We start from the raw sequence: 17,406 nt of genomic DNA, 5'->3' as shown, positions 1-17,406 counted from the left end.
GTCTTTTTGCCAAAAAAGATAATTTGGCATAATTTATGAGGGTGGAACGGTTGATTTTGTTGTTTGTGTGGACAGATAAGTTGGCAAGGATTAGGAGGACTGTGCTTCAGAGAAGGCGATGGTCAGGCGGCCTGGCCCTTCCAAACCTGGTGTGGGGCTGAAGCAGAGAGCCGGAGGCTTTGTGGGTGAAGCTGGAGGCAGGCTCTTGTCAGGGATCGTAGTTGCGGGCGCTGACAACGGCGCCGCTCCCATTTGCCTCAGAGAAATATTTGGGCACTCCAGTATTGGTGGCCATGTTGAAAATATGGAGGCAATTTCGGTAGTTCCTTTGGTTAGGGGCAGAGTCGACATTGATGCTGATCTGAGGGAACCATGAGTTTGAGCCAGGGAGAATGGAGGTTAGGTTTTGGGGATGGGACGAGTGAGAGGAGATGGAAATGAAGGACCTATTTCTAGAAGGATGGATTGTGATTTGGAGGAATTGGGGGAGAAGTTTGAGATCCTGCGGGTGATGATTTACACGTATATGCAGGTGCCGGACTTCACAAAAATGGTCTTTCCAACTTTTCCGGTGGCACCGCCCTCCTCGTTGTTGGAGGGGGTACTGTCGGTGATGGGGGGGGGGTGGTTGGTGGTTTGCTATCTGGGCGATCAATGGCATATCTGCAATGGGTTAAGGCCAAGTGGAAGGAGGAGCTGGGGATGGCGCTGGAGGAATGTTGTGGTGGGAGGTGCTACAGAGGGTGAATGCCTCAACCTCATGTGGGAGGCTGGAGTTGATACAGCTAAAGGTAGTACATAGAGCGCACCTGACGAAGTCGAGGATGAGCCAGTTGTTTGAAGGCGTGGCGGATACTTGTGAGCGGTGTGGGAATAATCCGGCCAATCACGCACATATGTTCTGGAGCTGCCCTAAGTTGGAGAAATTTTGGTGGCTGTTCTTCAGCGCCATGTCGGCGGTCTTGCACGTGGATTTGGAGCCCAGTCCCCTGGGGGCCATATTTGGGGTGTTGGAGCTGTAGACAGGAGCGGGGCAGATGTTTTAGCCTTTACCTCGCTGATCGCTCAGGCAGGTCCTGTAGGGGTGGAGGTCAGTTACTCCACCCTGTGCCTCGGTGTGGCTGGGGAGCTTTTGTGTCTGGAAAAGGTGAAATTTGGTTTGAGGGGGGGCGAGTGAGGGGTTCCACAAGAGATGGGGTTTGTTTGAACTACATTTCAAGGAGTTGGTTACTGTCAGCTGTTAAGGGGGGTGCAAAGTGGGGTATTTGGTTCAGGTTACTGGGGGTGGGGTGGGGGGGGGGGAAACTTGTGTTGTCTTTTCTTTGCTATGTTGTGTGTTTAAAATGTTAAAATATCAAAAACTGGAATAAAAATATTTTTAAAAAACACATAATTACCTAGACTTGAATGTACATGGCGCAATTTCAAAATTTTTGGAAGATGAAAAATTGCGAACTGTGAGGAGGGTAGTGATAAACTTCTGTAGGACGCACAGTGGCAAGCACTGCTGCCTCACAGCGCCCAGGACCCGGATTTGATTCCGACTTTGGGTGCTGTCTATGTGGAGTTTGCACTTTCTCCCCGTGTCTGTATGCGTCTCCTCCGAGTGCTCTGGCTTCCTCCCACAGTCCAAAGATGTGTAAGTTAGGTGGATTGGCCATGGTAAGCTACCCTAGTGTCCAAAGATGAGCCGGTTAGGTAGATTGGCCATAACAAACTGCCTCTTAGTGTCCAAAGGTTAGGTGGAAGTTACTGGGTTGGGGTGGGGAGGGGAAGTGGGCCTAGATTAGGGTGATCTTTCTGAGGTTTGGTGCAGACGTGATGGGCCGAATGGTCTCCTTCTGCACTGTAGGGATTCTATGATTCTTTGACATAGATAGGTTGATGGAATGCCTGGACAAGTGACAGCTGAAATTTAATGCAGAGAAGTGTGAAGGGACACATTTTGTTAGGAGGAACAAAGAGAGGCAATATAATATGAAGGATATAATTTTAAGGTGGTGCAGAAGCAGAAGGACCTGGGGGTATATGTGCACAAATGATTAAATGGACAGGGCAGGTTGAGAAAATGATTCATAAAGCATGCAGGATAATGGGCTTCATAAATTGGAACATATTGTACAAAAGCAAAGAAGCGATTATATTCTGTACCTGTATGAAATATCTCAACTAGGTTTCTGTCCAGTTCTGGGCACTAAGCTTTAGGGAGATTGTGAAGGCATTAGAGAGTGCAGAAAAGATTCATGAGAATGGTTCTAGGGGAAGAACTTCAGTTACGTGGATAGATTGATTAAGTTGGGATTGTTCTCCTAGGGGAAAAGATGATTAAGAGGAGACTTGAGGGAGATGTTCAAAATGTTGAGGGGTCTGGACAGAGTAGATATGGAGAAGCTGAACTAGAGGACACTAATTTAAGATAATTAGCAAAAGAACCACGAGTAAAAAACTTTTTATGCAACAAGTGGTTAGGATCTGGGATGCACTGAGAGTGCGGTGGAGGCAGATTCAAGTGTTGCTTTCAAAAAGAAATTGGATAATTATCAGAAGAGAAAAAAATGACGTGACGCGAGCGCGGGAGTGACTGTGTTTTTGCAAGCTCCGGCTTTGCTCATCTTTCAATCTTTATTTTTATCCTTGTGTACATCTTTTTTTTGTCTTTTCTTGGTCTGCAATACAAACGTACCAAGGGCTTTTGGTCAATGTTTCAGCTTTATTGAGACAAAATGAAAGGTTGATTTGTGACAGCTGGAAAGAGTTGGGGTGGATCCCTGTCTTTGGTGGTGCAGCTATTTCTGGGAGGATTCCCGCCCTGATGGTACAGTGTTATCTGGTGGATGGTGGCTCTAAGCGATGAAGTTGGTCGGTCTGAATGGCTCTACGGTGTGGGACATCAAAGCTCAGTTTCAGGAGTTGTGAGATGTATTTATGGAGGCAATGGCAGCGCGTGAAGGAGGTTCTTGTGACAGAGACAGCATTGGCTTTGGTGGAAGCACGCCTCTCTGCAGTTAAGGCCCTGTTGCATGGTCCATCATCCACCTGTATGGGCTTGGATGAGGATGAGAGGCAACCAGTGAGGAGCCCTGGTGAGAGGGTGGAGATGTTCCCAGCCGAGTTTGGAAACCGGGTTCCATGTTTGGGGAATCTTGATCTGGAGGGCGGACAGCTCAAATTCCAAGCGGCACATTTAATCCTTTGTCTGAGGGTTGGGGTGGCCTTCCAACCTCTGGTTCTGTGTGGTTCTGTTCCTGTTGTGGCCGAATCCTTTCTTTTTTTAATGGTATCGGTGGTTGGGGGTCCCGCAATTCCACGTAATGGGGATGGGGCACGGCCCTCCCTCCCATGGCACCTCTCAATTTGAGGACCGCTCTGATGGCCCTCCTGTCTTGGTGTGGGTTTCCTCCCTGTCTTTTTGTCTGGGTCCAGTCAATATTCCTCTTGAGTTGCCTGTTGGTTTTTTGGGGGCGGTGTTGGTACTGGTGCTTTGATGATCTGTTTGTCCTTGAACCAGGGATTGGGAGTTGGTGTTGTGGGGGCTTGGTTTTTCGCTCTTGTTCTTATTCTCTTTTTATTTCTTTTATACGATACCCTGGGTGGATTACATGGGTCTGGTTGTGCCCGGTCCTCTCTTTGAATCTGTCATCTTTTGCCACCTTGAGTGTGTAGGATGGCTGCTCCTTCCAGTCTGGGAAAGGGTTCAAATTGTTCTGCAAGAGTTAGCCTATTTTCCCTCAGTACTGGGGTTCTGTGTATTGTTTTCCCCTGTCATTCTGTTTTTAGTCTGTGGGTGTGATATAGGTCTAAATTGTTACCTGTATCCTGTTCGCGTGCAGACGGTATCCTTTATCCTTGGGAGGGAACTTGTTGGGGACTTTATCGCTTTATCGCTGATTCATCCTATCTTCACAGAATTCATACAGAAGGCCATTCAGCCCATTGCGTCTGCATTGACCCTCCGAAAGAACACCATAACCTAGGCCCATTCCCTCGCCCCATCGTATGGCCAACTAACTTGCACATCTTTAGAGATCTTGTTGTTCCGAACACTGTAATGACTGTGTACCTGTTGTACATTGACATCTGCAGCTGTCTTTTTGCTTTTTTCTACGAATTTATGTAAAAATGGAAAAATTCCAATAAACCGACGTGTAAAAAAAAAAAGAAAACATTTGCAGTGTTATGCGAAAAAGACAGGAGAGTGGGATTAGGTGAGTTGCTCTCGTAGAAGGCTGGCACAGACATGACAGGCTGAATGGCCTCCTTCTGTCTTATAACCATTCTATTATTTAGTATCGTACCAAAGACTTTCGGAAGTGATATATAAGATACATACAGCACAGCACTCAGAGTTCAGCCAGGTTTATCGAATTATAGAATCCCTACAGTGCAGAAGGAGGCCATTCGGCCCATCGGGTCTGCACCGACTCTTCGAAAGACCACCCTGACTCAGCCCAATCCACCGCCCTATTCCTGCAACCTCAGCCTAAGGGACAATTGAGCATGACTAATTCACCTAACCTGCACATCTTTGGACTCTGGGAGGAAATTGGAGCACCTGGAGGAAACCCATGCAGACTCGGGGAGAATGTGCAAACTCCACACAGTCACCCGAAGTCGGAATTGAACCCGGGTCCCTGGCGCTGTGAGGTAGTGCTAATCACGAATGTACAAATCCAACATAAACATTCAATCTCTAAGTTAAGTTATGAATTCTATTTGCAGTTACCAAAACATACATAATTGCGAGCATACAAACAAAAGGTAATCTTTGCAAGTTTGGTATTAAACTGGTAAGCTCACTCCAGGATCTCAAGAATAGCTGGTGTAGTAGTAAATGTTAAACTAGTATTCTGAAACTGAGGCTAATAGATATTGTTGAACTAATGGAAAGAAGCTTCGGTTTGCTTTTTCCCCATATTATGACTCTCCTCCAAGTGCTTAAAATGACACTGGGCAAAGCAGATATTCCATCCTGTACCTTGATTGGATTAAAATTCCAATATTTAATTTGTAAAATCATAGAATCCCTACAATGTAGAAGGAGGCCATTCAGCCCATAAAGTCTGCACCGACTCTCCGAAAGAGTACCCAGCTGGGCCCACTCTCCCAGCCAATCCCCTTAACCCTGTCTAACCTGCATATCTTTCAACACTAACGGGCAATTTAGCATGACTACCCCACCTAACCTGCACACATCTTTGGGCTGTTACCTATGGTTGCATGCTTTTACAGTTTGGCAGTTTATTCACACATCAAGTATTTGAATGAAATGAAAAATGAAATGAAAATCGCTTATTGTCCCAAGTAGGCTTCAAATGAAGTTACTGTGAAAAGCTCCTCGTCGCCACATTCCGGCGCCTGTTCGGGGAGGCTGGTACGGGAATTGAACCTGCCCTGTTGGCTGCCTTGGTCTGCTTTAAAAGCTAGCTATTTAGCCCTGTGCTAAACCAGCCCCGAATGAAGTTATCTCCAGAATGTCTATACCCATGAGCTTCTAAATTCTAGAGTGTAATCTTTGTTGCATTGTAAATGGTCTTTCTATTCTCTTGATCTTTTTACAGGTAGTGAACAATACTAGTTACCATGTCCAAATGTGATCTTGGGAGCTCTCCATTGAAATGTTGGGCGAGATTTACCGAGCAACCTGCCGTGTGTTTTTTGGCGGTGGTGGCGGCCCACCAGTTGGATTTTCTGGTCCCTCCGTTTTCCCATTGACTGCACCCCTCGCCGCAGGGAAACCCGTGCGCTGTTGGTGAGACTGGAATGTCCCGCCAGCGTGAACAGCTGGTAAATTTCCCCCATTATCTCCAATGTTTTGTCGTGAGTCGTAATAGCAAGTAGCTTTCTCGAGGATTGTTGTTGGAAATACTGTGCTGTGGGTGGTAGGACAGGGAGTTGCAGATGCAGTTTCACACTGAACCCTCAATTTCAACCATGCTGCTTTTGACACTTGCCAGCACACACCAAGCAGCCAACAACAGAAGTGATCTGGTTCTAGTTGAACAGTATCAGCTGTTTAATTTTAATAGATTGCTTTTATTTTTTCAGTGGAGAAAGTTAGGGCTGCTGGGTCTCAACTTCTGATTTATTCTGAGCAGCTTCTTAGAGTCTGTCCCCAATCTACTTCATTATTTCACTGTTAAGAGGCTTAAATGAAATGTGTTAAGGTAGTCTCCCATCTGATGCCTACTGGATGCAGTCACTGCCCATAATTTGGCATGTTATTGGCAAGGTCATTCAGAGATGCTACAAAGAAGGCTTGTCTGTGAAATTGAAAAATATCACATTGGTGTACAAGCCGATAATAATATGAAATGTAGGCTAAACTGCACCGGCAACTCACAACTAATTCTGGATTTCCAATCATCTGATGTGCAGTAGCTTAAGTATCAAAGTGTTAAGATGAAACAATAAGAATATTCAGTCTGTTAAATCAAACAAATTTACAGTTGAACCTGACCTGATCTCTCGAGATGGAAAAGTAATTCTGTGATCCATTCTCAGTGTGGGGATTGGGCATCAGACACATGTTCCGGATGCAGGTCTTCCATTTCAACAGCCTCCTGTCAACAGCCATTTCAACACCCTCCGTAGTCACTCGCCGTTGAAGACGTACAGTTAAGAAAGCGGTATAATAATTCTTAAATGTAATTGTCTGAAGCTGGTCAGTAAAGAGTAATATAACGCAATGTTAAGAGACAGCTGAATGGGTGAAATGACAAGTTCTTCCAATGAAAGGAGATAAATGTTCTGAAAAAGACGATCTATATAAAAGACTGAAACATTTCAATCAAAGGAAATTATGATAAATCTGGAATGGTTAAGATTATTCTTCTATTTATATAAGAGAAAATCTCTAAATTTGCAGATGATACTAAGCTAGAGAGAATAGTGAATTGTGAGGATGACGCTGAACGACTTCAGAAGGACATTGACAAGTTGACCAAATGGGCAGCCACCAGGCTGATAAATTTCAATGCAGAGAAATGTGCGGTGTTGCATGTTGGAAGAAGACATGGAAACTATAAAGGCTCAATGGTACAACTTTGATGGGGGTACAGGACCAGAGGGACCTTTGGGTTCAAGTGCATAATTCTCTGATGGTGGATGGCCAGGCAAATTGAAACAGTTGTTAAGAAGGCTTATAGGATCCTTGGGTTTATAAACAGAGGCAGAGAGTATAAAGGCAAGAAAGTGATGCTATACCTCTACCAATCATTGGTCAGACCACATTTGGAGTATTATGTTCAGTTCTGTGCACCTTATTTAAGGAAGGATTTGTTTGTTATTTACAGCACAGGAGGCCATTCGACCTATCGTGTCTGCACCGGCTCCCAAAAGAGCTACCTAGCTAGTCTCATTTGCATGCCGTATCTCTCTAAATTAATCGGTTTCAGATATTTATTCAGCGCTCTTTTTAAACCTCCTCCACTTTCCCAGGCAGCGTATTCCAAACTCCAACAACTCGGAGTAAAGAAATTTCATTCCTAGTTTTATTGCTGACCATCTTGACATTATGACCCCCTGGTCACTGACATACCAACTAGTGGAAACAGAGTAGTCTTCTTTACCCTGTCAAAATTGTTCATAATTTTGAACACCTCAATAAGGTCACCGCTTAATCTTCTCTGCGCTAAGGAGAACAAGCCCAATTTCGCCAGTCTTTCCTAGTGTCTAAAATTCCTCATTCCTGGTATCATTCCAGTAAATATCCTCTGCACTCCCTCCAGGGCTTTAACATCCTTCCTTAAATAAGAACACGATATTACAAATGTGGTCTGACCAATGATTTGTAGAGGTGGAGCATCATTTCCTTGCTTTTATACTCTTATGCCTTTATTTATAAGGGTACTCTAGCTTTGGATACCCCATATTTATTTCTCATGGGTACATACCTCGCTTGAACCGTATTCATCTGTCCTTTGAAAGTCTCCCATTTTTCACCCACTGTTTTATCAACCTGCTTCTGTTCAACTTTTAGACCCCTAAAATGTGCCCTTTTCCAATCTGGAACTTAATCCGTGACTGACTTTTATCCTTTTCCAACTTAATATTGAATCATATGATATTATGGTCGCTACTTTCCAACGGCTCCCACACTGTGACGTTCTCCACCTGCCCTGCCTCATTTCCTAGGACGAGAACCAGCACAGCTTGCTCCCTGGTAGGACTGGAAATGTACTGTTCCATAAAGTTCTGCACACATTGCAGGAATTTCTCCCCTTCCTTGCCCCACATTCTACCTTTTTCCAGTTTACCTTAGGGTAATTGAAATCCCCAACTATCACAACCCTACTTGCCCTGCAAGCTTCCATAATCTGCCTACAAATGCTCTCTTCCACTTCCTCCCCACGATTTGGAGGTCAATAATAAATACCAAACAAGGTCACTGCTCCGTTCCTATTTCTCACCTCTAACCATATAGATTCTAATTCAGGAAATACATCTTGTTCAAGGACTATGATACTTCAGGAAGCAAAGTACTGTACACACCCCGGTATCAACGGGGCCGAGGTGGAGATGGTTAGCAGCTTCAAATTCCTTGGGATACACATCTCCAAAAATCTGTCCTGGTCCATCCACGTCGACGCTTCAACCAAGAGAGCACCTATACTTCCTCAGGAAACTAAGGAAATTTGGCATCTCCACATTACCTCTTACCAACTTTTACAGATGCACCATAGAAAGCATCCTATCTGGCTGCATCACAGCCTGGTATGGCAACTGCTCCCCAAGACCGCAAGAAACTTCAGAGAGACGTGAACACCGCCCAGTCCATCACATAAACCTGCCTCCCATCCATTGACTCCATCTACACCTCCCGCTGCCTGGGGAAAGCGGGCAGCATAATCAAAGACCCCTCCCACCCGGCTTACTCACTCTTCCAACTTCTTCCATCGGGCAGGCTACAAAAGTATGAGAACACGCACGAACAGACTCAAAAACAGCTTCTTCCTGCTGTTACCAGACTCCTAAATGACCCTCTTATGGACTGACCTGATTAACCCTACACCCCTGTATGATTCACCCGATGCCGGTGTTATGTAGTTATATTGTGCACCTTGTGTTGCCCTATTATGTATTTTCTTTTCTTTTCATGTACTTAATGATCTGTTGAGCTGTTCGCAGAAAAATACATTTCACTGTATCTCGGTACATGTGACAATAAACAAAATCCAATCTAATCCTATGATACTATCTTTGACCACAACTGCTACAGCTCCTCCCTTTTTACCCTCCCTGTTTCTGCTAAAAATCTTCCAACCCGGGATGTAAAGTATCCAGTCCTGTTCTGGCTTGAGCCACGTTTCTGTCAATGCTACTATGCCATATGCCCCAGAGCAGTTTCTGCTTCCAGTTGCCCAATTTTGTTCACTACACTCCGTGCATTTATATACAGACAATTTAACCCGGCCCTTATCTCTTTCTTGAACTTTGGGAGGTGACCATTTCTTTGTTCACTGTCAACACTCAAGCCTTCCCTCACTTCCTTTTCCCTATTCCCCATCTTCTCTTTTGCCCTCACTGGTACTTCTAAAACTAGGTGTATTAGTCAACTCAACCCCCTGCCTTGCAAGTTTAAATCCCATTGTCAAAGCCCTAGACAGAAAGCAGAGGAGATTTACGAGAATTATACCAGGAAAGAGAAATTTTAGACGCATGAAAAGATTAGAGAAATTGGGCTTGATCTCCTTAGAGTAGAGAAGATTAAGAGGTGACCTTATTGAGGTGTTCAAAATTATGAACAATTTTGACAGGGTAAAGAAGGATATTCTGTTTCCACTAGTTGGTAAGTCAATGACTAGGGGTCACAATTTCAAGATGGTCAGCAAGAGAGCTAGAACTCTCATCAACTTCAAGTGGTAAAAAACAAAATAAATATTTACACTTTGCACACAGAGGGAGCACATGGCTCTCACAGCCAATGTTGTGTACATTCAGCACCCACCTCACTTCACTTGCTTATGCTTTGCATGCATATCACTTCAATCATATTGGGAGGAAAGAAATTACGCAGATATCATCGGAATGTGGCAACCCTAGATGTGGGCAACGATCTATAAAATGTCTTGTGGGCCGCACTTAGAACCCAGATGGGCCGTATGTGGCCCACCACTGATCGACAGTTTACAATTCAATCACGTTACAAACAAATGCTCCGGATTAAAAGATAGCATTTTCCCAACAACAGAGAACATTTGTTTCAATTTCTTATCCTCCCTTTAAAAACTCCTGTTCCTCGCCCTCAATTCCCAGTTCTGAAGGTTGACAAAAAGCTTCAAGGATTTGCTAATATATTTCATAGAGTTGCCAACTACGACAGTAGTTTAGGGTTTGCACCAAATTGATCCAATCAAAGTCTGTGACTGTGGTGATTTAACCTCGATACTCAGCCATTCACTCATCTCAGATCCAGGACATCAATGCAGGAGTTCCTCAGAGTAGTGCCCGACCTAGGGCCAACCACCTTCAGCTTCTTCATCAACCTTCCTTTGGTCATAAGGTCAGAAGTGGGGATGACCATCTCCAACAAGAGTCTAACCATAGCCCCTTGACATTCAATGGCATTATCATCGCTGAATCACCTACTATCAACATCCTGGTGGTTACCATTGACCAGAAATAGAACTGGATTAGCCATATAAATACTATGGCTACAAGAATAGGTAAGAGGTTAGGAGTTTTGTAGCGATTAACTCCTGACTTCCAGCAGCCTGTCCACCATCCACAAGGCACATGTCAAGATGTGCGCAGCTCCAACACTCAAGAAGCTCGACACCATGCAAGACAAAGCAGCCCGATTAATTTACACATCCACAAACATTTACTCCCTCCACTACCGATGCACAGTAGCAGCCGTGTGTACCATCCACAAGATGCACTGCAGCAACTCACGAAGTCTCCTTATTCAGCATCTTCTAAACCCACAGCAACTAAACACTTAGAAGAATAAGGGCAGCACTTACATGGGAACACCACCACCTGGAGGTTCCCTCCAAGCCATTCACCTCCTGACATGGAAATATATTGTTGCTTCACTGTCGCTGGGCCAAAATCCTGGAACTTCCTCTCTAACAGCACTATAGGTGAATCTGCATCACATGGACTGCAGCGGTTCAAGAAGGCAGCTCACCAGAACCTTCTCAAGGGCAATTAGAGATGTGCAATTAATACTGGCCTAGACAGTGAAGTCCCACAACCCATGAATTAATATTAAAAGAATCTCCTCAATATCTCTTGATAGGAGGAAATGGAGAGGCCACTTATAATAATAATAATCATTATTGTCACAAGTAGGCTTACATTAACACTGCAAGGAAGTTACTGTGAAAATCCCCTAGTTGCCACATTCTGGCACCTGTTCGGGTACACAGAGGGAGAATTCAGAACGTCCAATTCACCAAACAGCACGTCTCTGGTGACTTGTGGGAGGAAACTGGAGTACCCGGAGGAAACCCATACAGACACGGGAAGAATGTGCAGATTCCGCACAGACAGCGACTCAAGCAAGGAATCGAACCTGGGACTCAAGCTAAGAATCAAATCTGGCACTGTGAAGCAACAGTGCTAACCACTGTGCTACCCTGCCACCTCGTTATTAGTTTACTGGCTGGAGTGGAGGAACAAAGGGCTCTTGCGGTAGAAATATACCAATCACTATGTTAGGCTACAGGTTCTCAAGGCCATAAAAAAGGCAAAACAAGCACTAGAAATGATTTCTAGATGGACAGTTGGAAAGTTAATCTGAACCTGTATCGACTCTTGGTTAGATTATACTTAGGAGTATTGTGTGCAGTTCTGGTCGCCATATTATAAAATGGACAGAGAGACACTGGAGAGGATGCAGATAACATTTACAAGGATGATACCAGAAATGTGTGAGTATGCATATCAGGAAAGGATTCATTGCTGGGTCACTTTTCTCTGAAAAAAAAACCAAAGTCTGAGGAGTGATCTTTAAGATGAGGAAAGGCGGGACTTCCGGTTGTGGCCATGCCTGGGTAGGTCGCACGTTTGGCAGCTCCCGCCGAGATCGGACATTCGGGCCAATTAACGGACATTTAGCGGCACTTCGGCGGCGATCCCCGGTGGGGCAATAAACGCTGGTGAGTATCCCCCCAGCGCTGTATGGAGTGGACCAGGAGTGGGGCAGTAAAGAAGGCTGGATCGGTGAAACGAGGGGAACGGGCGCGAAACGACAAAATGGCGGCCGTCGCGGACCAGGAGGCGTGGGCACAGTGATCTCGGGAGCACCAGGTGTTCCTGAGAAGCTGCTTCACAGTGCTCAAGACGGAGATGCTGGCCCCTGTGAAGGCTTCCATGGAAAGGATGGTGGAGACTCAGAAGATGCAGGAGGAGGTGATCAAAGAGGTGGAAGAAAGGGTCTCTGAAAATGAGGATGAGATCTTGGGCCTGGCGGTCAGGGTGGAGGCGCACGAAGCCCTGCACAAAAGATGGCAGGAGAAACTGGAAGACCTTGAAAATAGGTCGAGGAGACAGAAGCTGCGAATCCTGGGCCTCCCCGAAGGTGCGGAGGGGTCAGATGCGAGCGCATTTGTGACCATGATGCTGGGGTCGCTGATGGGCGCGGGGGCCTTCCCGCGGCCCCTGGAACTGGACGGGGCGCATAGAGTCCTGGCAAGGAAGCCTAGGGCGAACGAACCGCCGAGGGCTATGGTGATAAGATTCCACGCTTCACAGACAAGGAACGTGTCCTGCAGTGGGCAAAGAAGGAGCGAAGCAGTAAATGGGAGAACTGTGAGATTTAAATTTGCCAGGACTGGGGAGTAGATCTGGCTAAGAGGCGTGCGGGATTCAACCGGGCCAAGGCTGCCCTCCACAACAAAGGGGTGACGTTCGGGCTGCTACATCCGGCGAGGCTGTGGGTCACGTACCAAGGCCGGCACCACTACGTCGATACGCGGATGAGGCGTGGACATTCATTAAGAATGAGAAGTTGGACTTGAACTAATGGGTAGCTGCACGTTGTTGGAACGCCCGGGTGAAGAGGTGTAACCGGTGCTGTCCTAATGTAAGATTGGAAGCAGAGTGTAAGTTGTATGGGGGCTGGGGAGGCAGCTGGAGGGGGCTACGTTATGTTGGTTTGCCCAGTTCTCTCTTTGTTTTTGCCCTCGGGGTCCTTTGCCAGCTCTCTGCTTTCGCGGAGCCACGCCGCAGAAGGGAGATGGGCCCGTCAGTTAGGGCAGCTCGCCAGGTTGGGGGGGGTCGTTCGTTGTTCGGGGCAACGCCCGGAGTTTGTTCGTTGTTTTCTTTTTCTTTTTTCCTTTCGTTTTTTGTTTGTTACACGGGAAGAATGGGGTGGCTCTCCCTCTCTTACCCTGTGGGGGAGGGGAGGTTGGGGCCCGAAGAAGGAGACAACAGTAGGATTGGAGGTAGAGGCGGGAGCGGCCGGGGTCAGCTGACTTACGGAAGTGCAATGGGGGGAGAGTTAGTGTTAAGCGGGGGCTTGGGATTGAGAGGTTGGAGGGGGGGATGCTGCTTTGCTGGCTGAAGGGGAGGCAACTTTCGGGAACAGACGGAGAGTCGGAATGGAGAGCCTCCGGCGGGAGGGCTCGAGTGAGCGGGGGGCGCGGGCACGTGGCTGGGTGAAAAAAGATGGCTAGTCGGCGGGGGCGGGGGGGGGGGGGGGGTGTCAATCCCCCGACCAGGCTGACCACGTGGAATGTAAAGGGCCTAAACGGGCCAGTCAAAAGGGCCCGCGTGTTCTCGCACTTAAAGGGATTAAAGGCAGACATAGCCATGCTACAGGAGACACATTTAAAACTCGCTGACAAACTAGACTGAGGAAGGGATGGGTGGGCCAGGTGTTCCACTCGGGGTTGGACGCAAAGACCAGGGGGGGGTCGCAATCCTGGTAAGCAAACGGGTGGCATTTGAGGCGGGACGTATTGTGGCGGACAAAGGGGGCAGGTACGTTATGGTGAGTGGTAAGCTACAGGGGGCCTGGGTGGTGCTAGTGAACGTTTATGTCCCGAATTGGGATGACGCGGAATTCATGAAGCGCATGCTGAGTAAAATACCGGACTTGGAGTCAAACAATTTGATAATGGGGGGGGACGTCAACACAGTCCCGGACCCGGCTCTGGACCGGTCTAAGTCCAGGTCGGGGAGGAGGCCGGCAGCGGCCAAGGTCCTGAGGGGTTTCATGGACCAGATGGGGGGAGTGGATCCGTGGAGATTTGCTCGGCCAAGGGCGAAGGAGTTCTCCTTCTTCTCCCACGTGCACAAAGTGTACTCTTGGATTGATTTTTTTTGTGTTGAGCAGGGTGCTAATCCCAGGGGTGGAGGGGGTAGAGTACTCGGCCATTGCGGTCTCGGACCATGCTCCGCACTGGGCGGACTTGAGACTGGGGGCGGAGAGAGGGCAGTGCCCTCTCTGGAGATTGGACGTGGGACTGTTGACGGATGAGGTCTGTGGGCAGATTAGGAGGAGCATTCAAAACTATGTGACAACAAACGATACGGGAGAGGGAACAGTGACTACGGTCTGGGAGGCCTTGAAGGCAGTTATTAGAGGGGAGTTAATCTCTATCAGGTCCCACAGAGAGAAGGATACGGCGGAGACGGAGAGGTTAGTGGGAGAGATACTCAGGGTAGACAGAAGGTGCGCGGAGACCCCCCCCCCCCGCCCGAGGAGGGGCTACTAAAGGAGCGCCGGAGTTTGCAGGCGGAGTTTGACCTGCTGACCACAGGGAAAGCAGAGGCACAGCTGAGGAAGGTGAACGGGGCAGTATACGAGTATGGGGAGAAAGCGAGTAGGATGCTGGCGCACCAAATTCGAAGGAGGGAGGCGGCCAGGGAAATTGGGCGAGTTAGGGATAAGGGGGGTAACATGGTCCTGAGCCCGGAAGAGATCAACAAAGTCATCATAGAGTCTGCACCGGCTCTTGGAAAGAGCACCCTACCCAAGGTCAACACCTCCACCCTATCCCCATAACCCAGCAATGCCACCCAACACTAAGGGCAATTTTGGACACTAAGGGCAATTTATCATGGCCAAACAACCTAACCTGCACATCTTTGGACTGTGGGAGAAAACCGGAGGTAACCCACGCACACACGGGGAGGACATGCAAACTCCGCACAGACAGTGACCCAAGCCGGAATCAAACCTGGGACCCTGGAGCTGTGAAGCAATTGTGCTATCCACAATGTTACCGTGCTGCCCCTTCAAGTTCTATTGCAAGCTGTATGAGTCAGAGCCCCGGAGGGGAGGGAAGGGATGACGCAATTTATGGACCGATTGAGGTTCCCAAGGGTGGACGAGGAGCTGTTGGAGGGATTTGGGGCCCCGATTGAGTTGGAGGAGATAGTTAAGGGCTTGGAGAATATGCAGTCGGGCAAGTCCCCGGGACCAGACGGTTACCCAGTAGAATTCTACAAGAAATTGGTGAAAAGTGAGCTATGTGTGATCCATGCGAGGGGCCAGGAGGAGAGACTAGGGGAGCTCCCGCTCAAGAGGGTGGAGAGGAGCTTTCGGTACCTGGGTATACAGGTAGCTAGGAATTGAGATGCCCTACACAAGCTCAATCTATCTCGGCTGGTCGAGCAGATGGAAGGAGGCTTCAAAAGGTGAGACATGCTCCTGCTTTCCCTGGCGGTTAGGGTGCAGTCTGTGAAAATGATGGTCCTTCCCAGGTTTCTGTTCGTCTTCCAGTGCCTTCCCATCTTCATCCCCAAATCCTTCTTCAAGCGGGTGAACAGGATTATCACGGGGTTTGTGTGGGCAAACAAGACCCCGCGCAGTTATTACTGGGCGGCTAATATAGCGATGATTAGGAAATGGGTAATGGATGAGGGGGCGGCGTGGAAGCGGCGTCATGCGAGGACACCAGCTTAGGGGCTCTGATAACGGCACCGCTGCCGTTCTCGCCGGCACGGTACACCACAAGCCCGGTGGTGACGGCGGTACTGAGGATCTGTGGTCAGTGGAGAAGGCACAAGAGGGAGGAAGGGGCCTCAGACTGGACCCCGATACGGCATAATCATAGATTTATGCTGGGCAAGATAGACGGAGGGTTTCAAAGTTGGTATAGGGCGGGTATCAAAAGGACGAGGGACCTGTTTATAGATGGAACTTTTCCTAGCCTGAAGGTGCTAGAGGAGAAATTTAGTCTGCCCCCGGGGAATGCCTTTAGATAGCTCCAAGTCCGCGCTTTTCTGAAGAAACAGGTGGTGGCATTCCCGCTACTACCCCCCCCCAGGATACAGGACAGGGTGGTCTCTGGCATCTGGGTAGGGGAGGCGAAGGTGTCAGACATATACCAAAAGCTGCAGGAGGCAGAGGAAGTCTCGGCGGAGGAGCTGAAGGGCAAGTGGGAGGAGGAGCTGGGCGAGGAGCTGGATGAGGGCCTGTGGGCTGATGCCCTGGGCAGGGTTAGTTCCTCCTCATCTTGTGCCAAGTGTAACCTAATTCAGTTTAAGGTGATCCACCGGGCACACATGACGACAGCGAGAATGAGCAAGTTCTTTGGGGTGGAGGACAGGTGTGTGAGATGCTCAGGGAGCCTAGCAAATCATGTCCATATGTTCTGGGCATGCCCGGCACTTAATGAATTCTGGCAGGGCTTTGCAAAGGCTATGTCCAAGGTCTTGGACGCTCAGGTAAAGCAGAGTCCAGAGATAGCGATATTTGGGGTGTTGGAAGATCCGGGAGTGCAGGAAGCAAAGGAGGCCGACGTCCTGGCCTTTGCCTCCCTGGTAGCCCGGAGATGGATCTTGTTAATGTGGAGGGACTCGAAGCCCCCGAATGTGGAGACCTGGGTTAGTGACATGGTTGGGTTTCTCAGTCTTGAGAGGATAAAGTTTGCCTTGAGAGGGTCCTTGCTGGGGTTCTCCAGGCGGTGGCAGCCGTTCCTTGACTTTCTGGCAGAACGTTGAAAGGTCAGCAGCAGCAGCAATCTGGGGGGGGGGGGGGGAAGAGAGATAGGTGGGAAACTGTGTATGGAATGTATACTCTTCTTTTGTAAATGGACTATAACCACCTGTTTGTTAAATTGTCTCCTTTTTGTTATTGGTTATGTAAAATTTTGTTTAAGAAAAACTTGAATAAAAACATTTTTTTTTAAATGAGGAAAGGCTAGGGCGGCACCGTGGTTAGCACTGCTGCCTCACAGCGCTGAGGACCTGGGTTCAATCCTGGTCCCGGGTCACTGTCCGTGTGGAGTTTGCACATTCTCCCCGTGTCTGCGTGGGTCTCACCCCCACAACACAAAATGTTGTGTAGGTAGATGAATTGGTCACGCTAAATTGCCCCTTAATTGAAAAAAAAAAAGAATTGGGTACTCTAAATTAAAAAAAAAACGAGAAAATGCTTTGATAGCGTGGATACAGAAAGAATGGCCTGAATCTACTAAGTAATGGCAAACACTGTTGGATTGTCACTTT

The 17,406-nt window shown here is 47.8% G+C and overlaps 1 protein-coding gene across 3 annotated transcripts in view; it reads right to left on the bottom strand.

Annotated features, from left to right (window-relative positions):
* The window catches only part of nicn1 (nicolin 1), an 82,398-nt gene that overhangs the window by 50,550 nt on the left and 14,442 nt on the right, over positions 1-17,406 (bottom strand). For 2 of the 3 annotated variants that reach the window (XM_072472082.1, XM_072472083.1), the window contains one exon: positions 6,458-6,658. The exons of the other annotated variant lie outside the window; for it this stretch is intronic. In XM_072472082.1, coding sequence (XP_072328183.1) covers positions 6,458-6,658 — 201 coding nt within the window. The remainder of the gene's footprint in view (positions 1-6,457; positions 6,659-17,406) is intronic. 3 annotated transcript variants of the gene reach the window in all.

This window comes from Scyliorhinus torazame, chromosome 13 (genome assembly GCF_047496885.1).
Source record: "Scyliorhinus torazame isolate Kashiwa2021f chromosome 13, sScyTor2.1, whole genome shotgun sequence".
NCBI classification, from domain to species: Eukaryota; Metazoa; Chordata; class Chondrichthyes; order Carcharhiniformes; family Scyliorhinidae; genus Scyliorhinus; species Scyliorhinus torazame.
This window is presented reverse-complemented; position numbering and strand designations above follow the sequence as displayed.